The sequence below is a fragment of the Tupaia chinensis genome, unplaced genomic scaffold (genome assembly GCF_000334495.1).
Source record: "Tupaia chinensis unplaced genomic scaffold, TupChi_1.0 Scaffold000316_1, whole genome shotgun sequence".
Lineage (NCBI taxonomy): Eukaryota > Metazoa > Chordata > Mammalia > Scandentia > Tupaiidae > Tupaia > Tupaia belangeri.
The window spans coordinates 9,281,819-9,294,030 of record NW_006159809.1 but is presented as its reverse complement, the minus strand read 5'-3'; the positions used below and the strand labels follow the sequence as shown (position 1 = coordinate 9,294,030).

The 12,212-nt window shown below is 44.0% G+C and overlaps 1 protein-coding gene across 1 annotated transcript; it reads left to right on the top strand.

Annotated features, from left to right (window-relative positions):
- Positions 1 to 289: 289 nt before the first annotated feature.
- LOC102497544 (gastrokine-3) lies at positions 290 to 6,390 on the top strand. The gene is made up of 6 exons (XM_006151325.2): positions 290 to 371; positions 1,668 to 1,721; positions 1,886 to 2,020; positions 2,971 to 3,078; positions 5,079 to 5,220; positions 6,086 to 6,390. The coding sequence occupies exons 1-6, from the start codon at positions 360 to 362 to the stop codon at positions 6,178 to 6,180; spliced, it is 546 nt and encodes a 181-aa protein (XP_006151387.1). The 5' UTR covers positions 290 to 359; the 3' UTR covers positions 6,181 to 6,390.
- Positions 6,391 to 12,212: the final 5,822 nt, after the last annotated feature.

Sequence of the window (12,212 nt, the reverse complement as noted above, 5' to 3'; positions counted from 1 at the left end):
AGTTCATTGATTTTATATCAGGGTCATTTGGGGATCTACTGCTTGTAATCCTTCCCTTGGTCATTAAGGTCATAGGCATGCCAACCCACAAAGACTCGTTCATGTGTCATGTTTGTCTTGGAACCAGTGGAGATATAAGGATAAAGGGGAAGTACTCAGGTGTAGTTAAAGAAAAGTGATAACTATGATTACATAAACTTGCCTAGTTTCCTCCTGAATAGTATGGTTAACTTCCCCAGAGTCCTTTATCGTGGCAATAACTGGAAGTCTAGGACTATATAAACCAGATTTAGCAAATAAAAGGAACATAGGAAGTTCTATTATGCACACAGTTGCACAGAGTCTAAAGAATAGTCAACATGAAACGCCTCGTAAGTATGTTTTCCAATTTCAAATGTAGGAAATTATGATCTCAGAATCAAAATAGACAAGAAGCAGTTCTCTCTCTTTCTCTCTTTCTTCCCAATGAATTCTTCAGATTAAATCCAAATTTCAAAATATTAATTTTACCCATAACCTCTCTGTTTGCAAGCTTCTCTATTTTGTAATACTGAAAGAATGGTGTTTTGCAAAGGAACTAAAACTAACTTCTTAAATTTCAAGAATCATTATGGGGGTCTGAAAGATATTTATATTTTAGAGTCCTCTCTTCCTAGATTTGTCCTATTTACAACTTGCCAGTGAATGAAAGCTTTGGATGTATTTAATACATGGCACCAACTCTGGTAGTTTAATAAAATGGAGTTACTCTTTGTATCTCCTGTGTCTCCTTGATTAACCTTATCACACTGTGATTGTTGCTTCTAGAGTAGCTATTTTCTCTTCCTTTGAAGATTAACCAGGCTTTTATTGTTGTCATTGCAAGTAGAATATTGCATGAGATATTGCGGGGATGAAGGAGAAGGGGAGTTCCTGTCAATGCCAGCTTACAATGAGTGCACTTGGGCTGAATGAGGCTGAAGTAGAACAGATAATGGACTACGGGATGTGGGAATGGCTCCTTGTCATGCTTTCTTATCCTAGCCTATTCCTGTCCCTGCCTATTCTCTTTCACTTACTCTTTGAAGTCTGACATATTTTCAACAGGCAAGGAGTAACTGATTACCTACAAATATTTCAAGAACTAGTCTCATTTGGGTACAATCTAAATCAAAATAAGGTTGAAATAAGCAGTGCATGGTCTTCTATTTTCAGGCAAGGTAGGAGAATCTAGAGTAAAGGAAATCAGAGGGTTATCAGCTTCCAGAGGGAGAAGAGAATGGACCAGCATTACTTGAAGGAGCGAGGAAAATGTAGAAAAATTAGACCTGGAAACCTAAATTATCACTTATTTTACAATTTGGCCCAGGATGGCCCTGTCTCTATGTGTAGATCAAATGGTTATTAGGTCACCTAATACTTAGCCACATGGTCCACAGGAAATAAAGAGCAAAACCAAAGGAGCCCTCGAGTAGATGCTAAAGCTTTGCCTCCTGAGCAGCCAGTACAGCCCATGTCAGCCATGTTAATCCAGTCTCCTGATGCATGCTGGGGCCCCAAGGGCAGGATGGATGATGAAAGTCATAGACCATTTTAAGAAGTCTCAGTTTCAGCAAGGTTTTGTGCTCACAATGCTGAGTTCACCCGAGGCTCCGTGGCAGTTGTACTGATATCTGCTTCCATTTTAGATTGCATCTTCCGTCCTCGTGATGTTCCTCCTAACCCCATCTCTGGCTTTGATGGTGAGTGACAGCACTAAGGGTCTTCTTTTATCAGAAGTATTTAGTAGGTGATAATCAAGTGTGACCTCTCTCTAATTCTTATGAGCACCACTTAAATATAAGATTTGGGCAAAGTAGGAACTCTAGATTTTCAACTTTGCTCATTGTTACATGATTTTCTCCAGAACATCAGTGACACCCATCTTCTGAGTGGCTCTGTTGGGACCCAAACCATCCGTGTCGATGCCTTCCACGGTATGGTCAGGATCCAAGACAACAATGTTTTGAGTGAATGGGCTGGAATCTTGGACTACAAGAATGTAAGATGTGTCATGAATTCATTACAACGCCCAAGAAAAGCCTTGTCTGATCCAAAATGTAGCCTATGCTTTTCCAGAGAAGAAGACACTGTCTCTACCTGCCTTCTCTAGGTTTAAGCCCTGCATGGGAATTCATGTTTTTAAGTAAGGGATCAGCTTTCCTGTGTTACAATGACTTATTTTTGAGCCAGAGAATGTAGGAAGACCTTTCATAGTCTAGAGGGGGCCCACATCCCCTTATGTTCCTGTGACATATTGACATACTGACTTCACATGGCCACCAAAGACCATCTAAAAAGCCCCCATTTCTTGTGATCAATATGTACCATAGAAGTTATTATGCCTTGACTCTAAATTTTTTAATTGCCAGAGAACTCATATACTCATCAGAGAGATACCGGTGGTGGGGAGAAAGCACCCCCAATCTAAGAGATGTGGTCACACTACAATCCCTCTCCTCCTTTTCTCCATTCTCTTGAGATGTGGAGCATGCATACACATGCTTCTAAAAGCCCATGCATTCTGAAAGCACTCTGTGACTTGCATCAGCTCTCACATTTTCTCTACAATGTCATGGAGAGCGACTATTCCTGCTTTACAGATGAAGAGATTGAGGGTTGCAGAGACCATTGAGGGCTGTGATGGCTGTTGAGTGGCAGATCTTCCAGTCAACCTGTTACCCACAGCCCCCTCCTGTCCATTAGTGGTTGTAGAATACCCTGGGGGAGGGGTGGTTCCTTCTCTTGCCAGCAGCAGAGCACAGTGCTAGGGAGCCCTTGGGAATTGTAGAGCTGCCAGTCCTAATGCTGACCTTCACTCTGTGCCCAGGGTAACGCTCTGCTGGGGTGTGCTATGTCTCAGTCATAATAGCCATGTGCCAGCTCCTGATGGAGCAGGTGTCTCTCCATTACTTCTAAGTGAGTGACACATTTCTGCTGTGTTGCTTTAAGGCCCTTTTGGCAGCTAAGCTGTTCAGCAAGATGGCCTGTGTCCTGGCCAAGATGGATCAAGTGGTCTTCCCAACGATAAATGACATTAGCAAGGCCTTGGGCAAGCAGGTAAGTAAGACCTCCCTGTTTGGTGTCCTGCAATTCTGCACCCAACATCCTAGGACAATGCTTTTTTTTTTTTTTTTTTTTTTTTTTTTTTTAAGGGGTTTTTTTTTTAGGTGGCTTCGCTCCCCCTAAATGGATGGGACAAAATGTTCTAGCAAAAGTCAAGTTATCTTCCTTTAATAAGACTTTCTAATGCTAAACAAAAACCAACTCTTTTAAAGAGGTTATTTTGGTTATGGCTGAAAAATACTGTATTGTAATTATCTGCTTGATTTTAAAGAAAAAGATATCTTTTTTATTTTTTTGAGAGGTTTTCACTAAGGGTGCATGCACTTGCCAGACAGACAGAGAGAGACATAGAGACAGAAAGTGAGAAATCACCCCCCAGGGGAGATGGTCACGCCACAATCCCTTCTCCTCCATTCTCCTCTCGGGATCTTGGGCACACACGCATACAAGCCCGGTGTGAGTTTTAAGCCACCGGGTCTGGGACGTGAACCGCGGTCGACTATGTGGGAGTCCAACGACATGGCCATTACACTAACTGCTGGTTCTCAAGCAAAAGATATCTTGACATGTGAAAATATAAATAAAATTTCAGAGTCCAGCAGTGAACAAACCAAGCAATTTAAGGGAGGAACAGATTCTTATACTCTTTTTCTGTCTTTTATCATTATCATTCCATTTATGTGAAATGTCAGAAAAGGCAAATAATAAACAAGTGAGTTTTGTGGTTGGGAGAAAAGTGTGCCACCAGGGACTTTTTGAGTGATATAAACATTCTAAAATTGGACTTTGGTTATAGTTGAACAACTCTAAAATTTATTATTTTTTTTTTTTTGAAGAGGTTTTTGCTATACGGTGCATGCGCTCGCCAGACAGACAGAGAGAGACAGAGAGACAGAAAGCAAGAAATCACCTCCCAGGGGGGCTGGCCATGCTGCAATCCCTTCTCCTCCATTCTCCTCTCGGGATCTTGGGCACGCACGCACACGCGCCTGGCATGAGTTTTAAGCCACCGGGTCCGGGACGCGAACCGCGGTCGACTACGTGGGAGTCCAGTGACATAGCCATTACGCTAACTGCTGGTTCCCTAGGACAATGCTTTTCAAGGGAATTGGGGGGGATTATTTCATGCTTGTTCTTAAGGCCCTTGAAATCTCATCATCATTCAAAGGACCGGGTCCCGTTAATAACCCATTCAAGTCAAATCATTGATAATTCCATGAGATGTCCTCATTCTGATGTATTCTGGAATATGAATTGTTGAATATAAACATTAGAGTGAATCAGTAGAGTGGTCACATCCTCCCACTTTCTCTCCTCCCCTGCCCACCCCCAGACACATACAGGCATATTGCCTTTAGTTGAAATTAAGCCCAGTACTGAAGAGGCAGCTCTCTTGCCAATGGCAATCCAGTAAGTTAAAAACCAGCAAGAAGTCCTTGGCAGATCATTGAAATCTGCTGTCAAATGGTTACAACATACACAGGACATCATATTCAAAGATGATTTTTCTGACTCTTGGGGGGAAAATAATATACTTCGAGTCTCACGGGGGAAAAAAAGCAGCTTATCATTATTTTTTAAAGACAGAAATCAAAACTATCCTTACTTATTTGAGTTGATGAATAAAAACAAAGTAAAAGCACAAAAATAGTTTAAAACTCTTCTAAAGTATCATTAGAGAAGAGAAAACATTGAAAGTTGGATAAGTTGTGAAGTTGTAATGAGTGAAAGGAATAGCCCAAGAAAAGCCACCAGAACAATGGCACAGATTTTTTTTTTCAGAGTAATGTCACCACCCTGTGGCCAGATAGGATATTGTTGTTAGAGACCAGTCTCAAGGGCAAGTTTGGCGTCACAGCTATTTTTGTCAATTGTGCCGTACACTTGCACTGTCATCACGTATCTGTGGGCCAGAGCCCCAGGAATCCGTTTCTCCTCCCTGTCTGTATTGCCTCTGTGTGCTGCCTCACCATTCAATATGCTGTATCTTCCAGACTTTCAAGCCCTGCCCATCCACACATGGTCTGACCTACACTGTTTTACCCATCCGAGTCAAGAACTTAGGCCAGTTTGGAATGCCCATCGAGGACATATGCAGAGGGGTCCCCACCTACTTTGCCCAACAACAAAAAGAAGGTGTGTTAACAACTTAACTAGAAACCCAAGACGATGGGTGAGTCCAAAGGAACTACATGATTTTTCTGCCATGAGCAATTTTTAAATGACCGTGTTCAGGTTTATTCCATGCCTTTGTAACTAAGCATAAGAATAGGATGCAGAAATGATTTCCTGATACTGGAGTTCATTACAAATGGAGAACAGAGTTAACTTAGCTTTACCAGAAAGTCAAGGTCAGTTTTCTTAACAGTGGGATTTGCCAGTGAGTGCATACCCTCACCTGACCTCATCACTCTCTGCCCAGATGTATAAGACTCAGACCCCTTCGTTTTGGGTTCTTCAGTTCTGCTCTTTCTCAAGATGTCCACAGTTTTGAAGGCAAGACCCTAATAGTTATAGACTACCCCTGGGAAAGAAACATCACAGTAGCTGGGGATGCAATCAGAGTCAGTAATGACTGGCTTGGAAAGCTACCCAATAGAACCTCAAGACCTGCCTGCTCATTGGACATAACCAGGAAGTTTTTCCCATTTGACTGTTGCTAGTCAGTTGTGTCTTCCTAAAGTTAACCTGACAAACAAGGTTTCTTCATAACTGGAAGATTTAGCCAGAAAACAGAGATATTAAGGGGCTGAAGGATTAAGGAGAATGATTAGGGGTCAATCAAAGAAATAAAAAGAGGAGGTATGGAACAAATCATTGTAGGGCAGAGGAGCAGTGGATCTTCTATTTCAGTCCCAAACTCTAGCTAGTAGAGCTGTCCTGAGTACCACATCTAATTTAGGTGCAACTCACTATTTCCATTTTACTTTGGGCCCTTAAAGTGATCTTTACATTTTACTTATTTATTTTTCTTTTAAAATGCTTCTCTTTCCTCTTAAAGGTACTGCCCTGGCAATTGACCCCGACTCCTGTTCTCAAGTCCAGCTCCTGTCCTTCATTAGGCTCTCCATCTGTGGTGAGATCCAGGGGCTGTGAACCTCCAGGTTGGCAATGTGGAGAATGGACCTTCCTGGCCTGGGGTCAGTGCTCAGGGACCATACTACCTCTGCCTTTGAGAAGTCACTCATTTCAGTCCTCTCCCTTCTGTCTTTTGACCCAATTCTCAGCTCTGTGTCTGGAAAACTCAGCACACTTTCTTCCTCCGGGTTAGAACAATAAAGTTTCTTGCCTCACTGGTCTAGCATACAGGCCCTCCCAACCTGCACTGTCTTCTCTTGGCATTTTCAACCACAGGTGGCCCTGGACATCACATGACAGCACTGTACAAGGAGAGGCATCTCTCCCAGGGCAACTCATTTCTAAGGGCTGTCTTTGGCATACCCCTTGAGGAATCCATTAAGAATTTTTTTCGATAAATAAATAAATGGAAAATGAACAAAGACACTAGCTAGAGGACTTAACTGACAGTTCTGAGACAACATCTCTCTCTTGCGTATTAGTGCTGTAGCGTGAAGGTCCCTAAGACAGATCCAAGTGAACTTTCATTTGCAACTGATCTGGACACCTTAGTGGTGATTCCCAGGCACTTCTCTCTTTTAGAAATGAAAAAAGGACCTAGATTCTTAGCACTCCTTTAATTGTCCATTCCTACAGCTAAAAGGGACAGAGCTAGGCCTACAAAAACCATAAAGAACATCCCTGACTTCCCTCACCTTAGGAACAAGAATAAAGGGAAGGAGTGTTGGAGACACAGACACAAAAGTCCAAAAATATTGTGGGGGGGCACTGTGTGGCACATGGACATGGAAAAGGAGGGCTCCGGGTGATGAGGTTGCTGAGCACCAGCTCCAATAAGGGGCCAGAGCTGGGGTGCAGCATGACTACTTATAGTCAGGAATGAGAGGCTGTTGCATAGGAAAAGCCAAGATAAACCTTTAACTAGGCTTACATAGGGTATGCTTGGGCAGCCAGAGACTTTGCACTTAACGTGTGGCTTGTTGAGGATAAGGCAAGTGTAGATATGTACATAACTACTTTCTGGATGGAAGTATCACATGTGACATACTGAGGTTTGGTCAACACAAGGTTCAGAGAGAATCACATGACAGGGTTTGGCCCCCAGTGCCAACTCAGTGCATCCCCAGAGTTAAATCGTCATGATTGTCAATCCATCTCTGGCCTGTGTCTACCTTGTCCCTGACACCTAACCTTAACCTTTGCATCCAGTCCTGGAAACTAGTCTCTGCCTCGTTACACATGGTTAAGACCCTGTTACAGATGCCCAGCTCCTTGTTCCTGAGCCTGGTGTGATGCTGAGGAGGCCTGCTGCCTCCTGGCCTCTCTGATGCCAGTCTCTCCTCCTGAACTTCTGGTTTCAGCTGCTTCTGAATTTCCCATAACCTCCAGGATCCATCCAATTTTTGTAACATTCCCATTGCTTCTTGGAGGCTGCAAGATCCTCACCCCCTCATCATGCTTGTCTCTGTTACCATCCCTGTATATACTCACTCTGCCAGCTGGACTGGTGTCCCCCAGAAACTCTAGAGTTAAGTTCTGCTGCCCTCCTGATGTACATTGTCACATTTGACTGTCATTGACTAGGCTCTGATAGCTCTTTCCTGAGACAGAGTTGCAATGACTCTCTAGACCTTAGAGAATACAGGTTCTTATAAAGAACCCTGATGCATGGACCAGGATTTCAGTCCTTAGGGAGTTAGGCTGACAAGGGAAAAAAAAAATCATTCAAGGATCCAAATGGTGGTGCAGCAGTAAAGTATAATATTCTGCAAGGCAACTGCACATGAGAAAGTTCCCAATTCAAGTCTAGAGACCTCCCTGAGAACAGTAGGAATATATTTGCCCAAGATCCAGGACTGGCTAAAGGCTGGGAGTAGATTGCAGCATAAGGACCTTGTTGGGATGCTCTCTATATTTCTCTCTCTCTCTGTCTCTGTCTCTCTAGCTCATGATATAAATAAATATATTAACTTTTTAAAATCAACATATTACCACCGTACTCATGAGCATTGTTGATGTTTATCTTTAGAGATACTCTAATCCAGTACTCAATGAAATTAACCATATTTTAATCTCAAACCACTGCCTTGACCTACACATACATGTTTATCAAGACCACTAGCCTTCTGTTTAAAATCAGATCACAGAAACATAAGTAACAGATGTCTTCTGTTTATGGTCAAAGAATATGAGCTTCTTGTTAAGTCCAACTATTGTTAATAATTCTCTAATCTCATTGGGAGTACACAAAAGCGACCCAAGAATTAGGCCAGCAATCTTTCAAGTAGAGAAATCTTTCATTTCCCTCTTTTCTCTCTCTCTTGGGGCAGCCCCTATCATCGACATAGGCCATCTCCAATGCTGCCTTGCAGAGCTGGGAGAAGGGATCGGGCACCCAAAGCCCCCAGAGCCTTTGACTGACCCATCTCCATTACTGCTGCCCTTCCACTGAGTACTGTGTGTGGGGAAGACACTGATTTTTGCTGCTGTTCTGGGAAGCCTAAGAGTCCAGAAGAGCACAGACCCTCTACACCCAACACAAAATGACACACCTCTCTTTGGCATCACAATTATTCACATATGCCCTAGTTTCTTAGAGAAACTAGTGAAAAAGGGCTTTTCTGTTCTGTGACTTCAGTTGTTTTTACTCATGGTCCCCTCCTACCACCTTGGGGTTTTGAGCACAGGTCCACTGGGGACTGGCCTGGAAACAAATCTGAGCATAAGATATCACAGTGTGGCTGGAGTGACCCTGCCCAGAATCTCTTGCTGCATTAGGAAGTGACCCAGCTCTCTCTTTGTTGAGCATGAAATCTCCCCTAGCAGAATCCTTGGACCCTCTGCAAACACACACTTGAAGGCTTCCAGAAGGCCCTATGTAGTATCTAAATTGCAACTGGGAACAGTCCATAACTCTCCCTCCAGTAAATCTCTGAGATTTCCTGAAAAAATCCATCCCTGACCAAGGATCTTTTCTCAGAGATAGATTACCAAGACAGGGATGAGATTTTCCAGTCTTAAAGTGTAACTCTCAATTGACAGGCTTCCTGGAGTAAGATGTCTTTCCCTTCACTGGCCCCTACCACCCTAGACAGTGGCACTCCTAACTCTCACATCCACTCTGCAGCCTCAGGGACAAATACTGGCCCCAAGCTCACCCGTGTGGGTGTGGGCAGGCTGGTAAGCCAGGAGGCAGCAACTCAGTGTTCCTTCTCTGGTTCTTGCCTACCCCATGCTCTTCATTTCCCAGAGGATCAGAGGCAGTGTCCCTTGCCCTCCCCGGATTAAGTTGCTTGTCCTAGTCCTGCTTCCTGCCTGGGTGGTGCACCTATCCCTATAGCTTACCCTCTGTCTCAGCAGTTACTGACTAGGTCCACATCAGTCTGTGTGATGTTTTCTCACTGACAGTAGCCCAGCTGTCCACAGTCAGCAGAGCTGGAGCTGACCATGGCCCACACTCCCCTCAGCCCCTAAGAAGGATCACAGTGCCATGTCCTCTGGCCTAATCCCAGGCATCATGCAGCTAGAGCAGGAGCCTTTCAGGGCTGCTGTGGGCCACTGCAAGGGCCAACTTCAGTGTCTCCTAAGACTGTTGTGAACTAGGTGGGCCTCCTTTGTATTCAGTTGTATTTTATATTATTACAATGCATTAACATTTTAGTGAAGTAAGACATACAATAAACCACAGATGAGAATTTCTGTACACAGCTCATTAGGCTCATTATATTTTCACATCATACATCCATGTAGCCATCACACAGAGGGGATGCAGAACTTTCTCTACAACCCAGGAAGTTCCTTTATTCCACTCCTAGGTATTGCCCAACCTCTATCCCTGCCCCAAGGGAGAGGAGAAGGGCAGTAGTGAAATATGCTAAGACTCTCTCAGCAGAAATCCAATACACCCTGGCAGGTCCCTTAGGGTGGGAGTCAACTTCAGACTGAAAGGGGCAGGATCATATGTCAGGATTCTCCCTAAGGTGGTGAATAGCTTGGATCATTCAGGGGGAAAGTGAGGCTACCAACAGTTACTAACAAGAGGACTGGATGGTTGGCCATTGGCCAGGCTTTGTGTACCTGAGGCCATGCCCTTATGAGTATAACAAAGGAATGGCAGAAGGGTAGGCTGTATTGTCAGAGGTGGTGAGAGTTAAATTCTTGGGGTGTCCCTTCCTGAAGTCATATGCTATACCATGAGTGGGAAAAGGACTTCTGGTGCAGCCAAAGAACCTTTCTTAATGGTTAAAAGTAGGATGAGGAAAGGGAATTATCTTTTTTTTTTTTTTAGAGGTTTTTGCTATAGGGCACTTGCGCTCGCCAGACAGAGAGAGACAGAGAGACAGAAAGCAAGAAATCACCTCCCAGGGGGGCTGGCCATGCTGCAATCCCTTCTCCTCCATTCTTCTCTCAGGATCTTGAGCACGCACGCACACGCGCCCAGCGTGAGTTTTAAGCCACCGGGTCTGGGACTTGAACCGCGGTCGACTACGTGGGAGTTCAGCGACATAGCCATTATGCTAACTGCTGGTCCCAGGAAATGGAATTATCTTAAAGTAGGGTAGACCTAGACCCCAAACCCTAAGAAACACATGATTCAGTTCCTAAATTCATTCTGACTTCTTAGCATCAGACTGGTGGCCACCTCAGACAACTTGCTTGGAATTAAGGGAGCCCTGAGGACGATGTCTGGACTAACAGAAGGAACAGTGGGCCAAGCAGAGCTGGATAGTGGCTGTAAACCACACTTACCTCTAGCCATTCTATGCATAGTCCACAGTATCAGGTTTCTGCAGCAGTTGTGTAGGAACGTAATGAGCCTGGAATTTCCAAAGGGGCTTCAGGGGTAAGAAAAGGGGTGGTCCAGTTCTAATAAGCACTTATTGGACAAACTGGACCCTCTTTCGGGTGTATCTGTAAGGAATGCTTTCAAATGCAAATAGGGAGAACCCAGTCAGTGTGACGAAACAGAGATCAATCTGTGTCATGTAAGCCCAGAAGAAGATATTTACAGTCCTGACTGGTGCAGCTCCAGAATAATGCAATCAGGCATTGTGGCTCTTCTTTCCTGGGATTGTTACCTCATAGTCCCCAAATGACTGATACATCTCCTGACCTCATCATCAAATCCTCATTAAAAGAGGACAATAAAAAAGGGCAAGAGACAGATTCAAGCCAGATGAGTTTGTTCCTCTGCAGCAAGAAAAACAGTCTTTCCTGGAAGCTCCATTTAACAGTCTTCCACTTCTATCTAATTGGCCAGAACATCTCATTGGCCACCATGGACCAAATTCAGACTTAGAAAAATGGTGTTACCTTATTTTTTAAATGAAGCAAGTTTTTCTTTGTTTGGTTCCGCGGTCGACTACGTGGGAGTTCAGCGACATAGCCATTATGCTAACTGCTGGTCCCAGGAAATGGAATTATCTTAAAGTAGGGTAGACCTAGACCCCAAACCCTAAGAAACACATGATTCAGTTCCTAAATTCATTCTGACTTCTTAGCATCAGACTGGTGGCCACCTCAGACAACTTGCTTGGAATTAAGGGAGCCCTGAGGACGATGTCTGGACTAACAGAAGGAACAGTGGGCCAAGCAGAGCTGGATAGTGGCTGTAAACCACACTTACCTCTAGCCATTCTATGCATAGTCCACAGTATCAGGTTTCTGCAGCAGTTGTGTAGGAACGTAATGAGCCTGGAATTTCCAAAGGGGCTTCAGGGGTAAGAAAAGGGGTGGTCCAGTTCTAATAAGCACTTATTGGACAAACTGGACCCTCTTTCGGGTGTATCTGTAAGGAATGCTTTCAAATGCAAATAGGGAGAACCCAGTCAGTGTGACGAAACAGAGATCAATCTGTGTCATGTAAGCCCAGAAGAAGATATTTACAGTCCTGACTGGTGCAGCTCCAGAATAATGCAATCAGGCATTGTGGCTCTTCTTTCCTGGGATTGTTACCTCATAGTCCCCAAATGACTGATACATCTCCTGACCTCATCATCAAATCCTCATTAAAAGAGGACAATAAAAAAGGGCAAGAGACAGATTCAAGC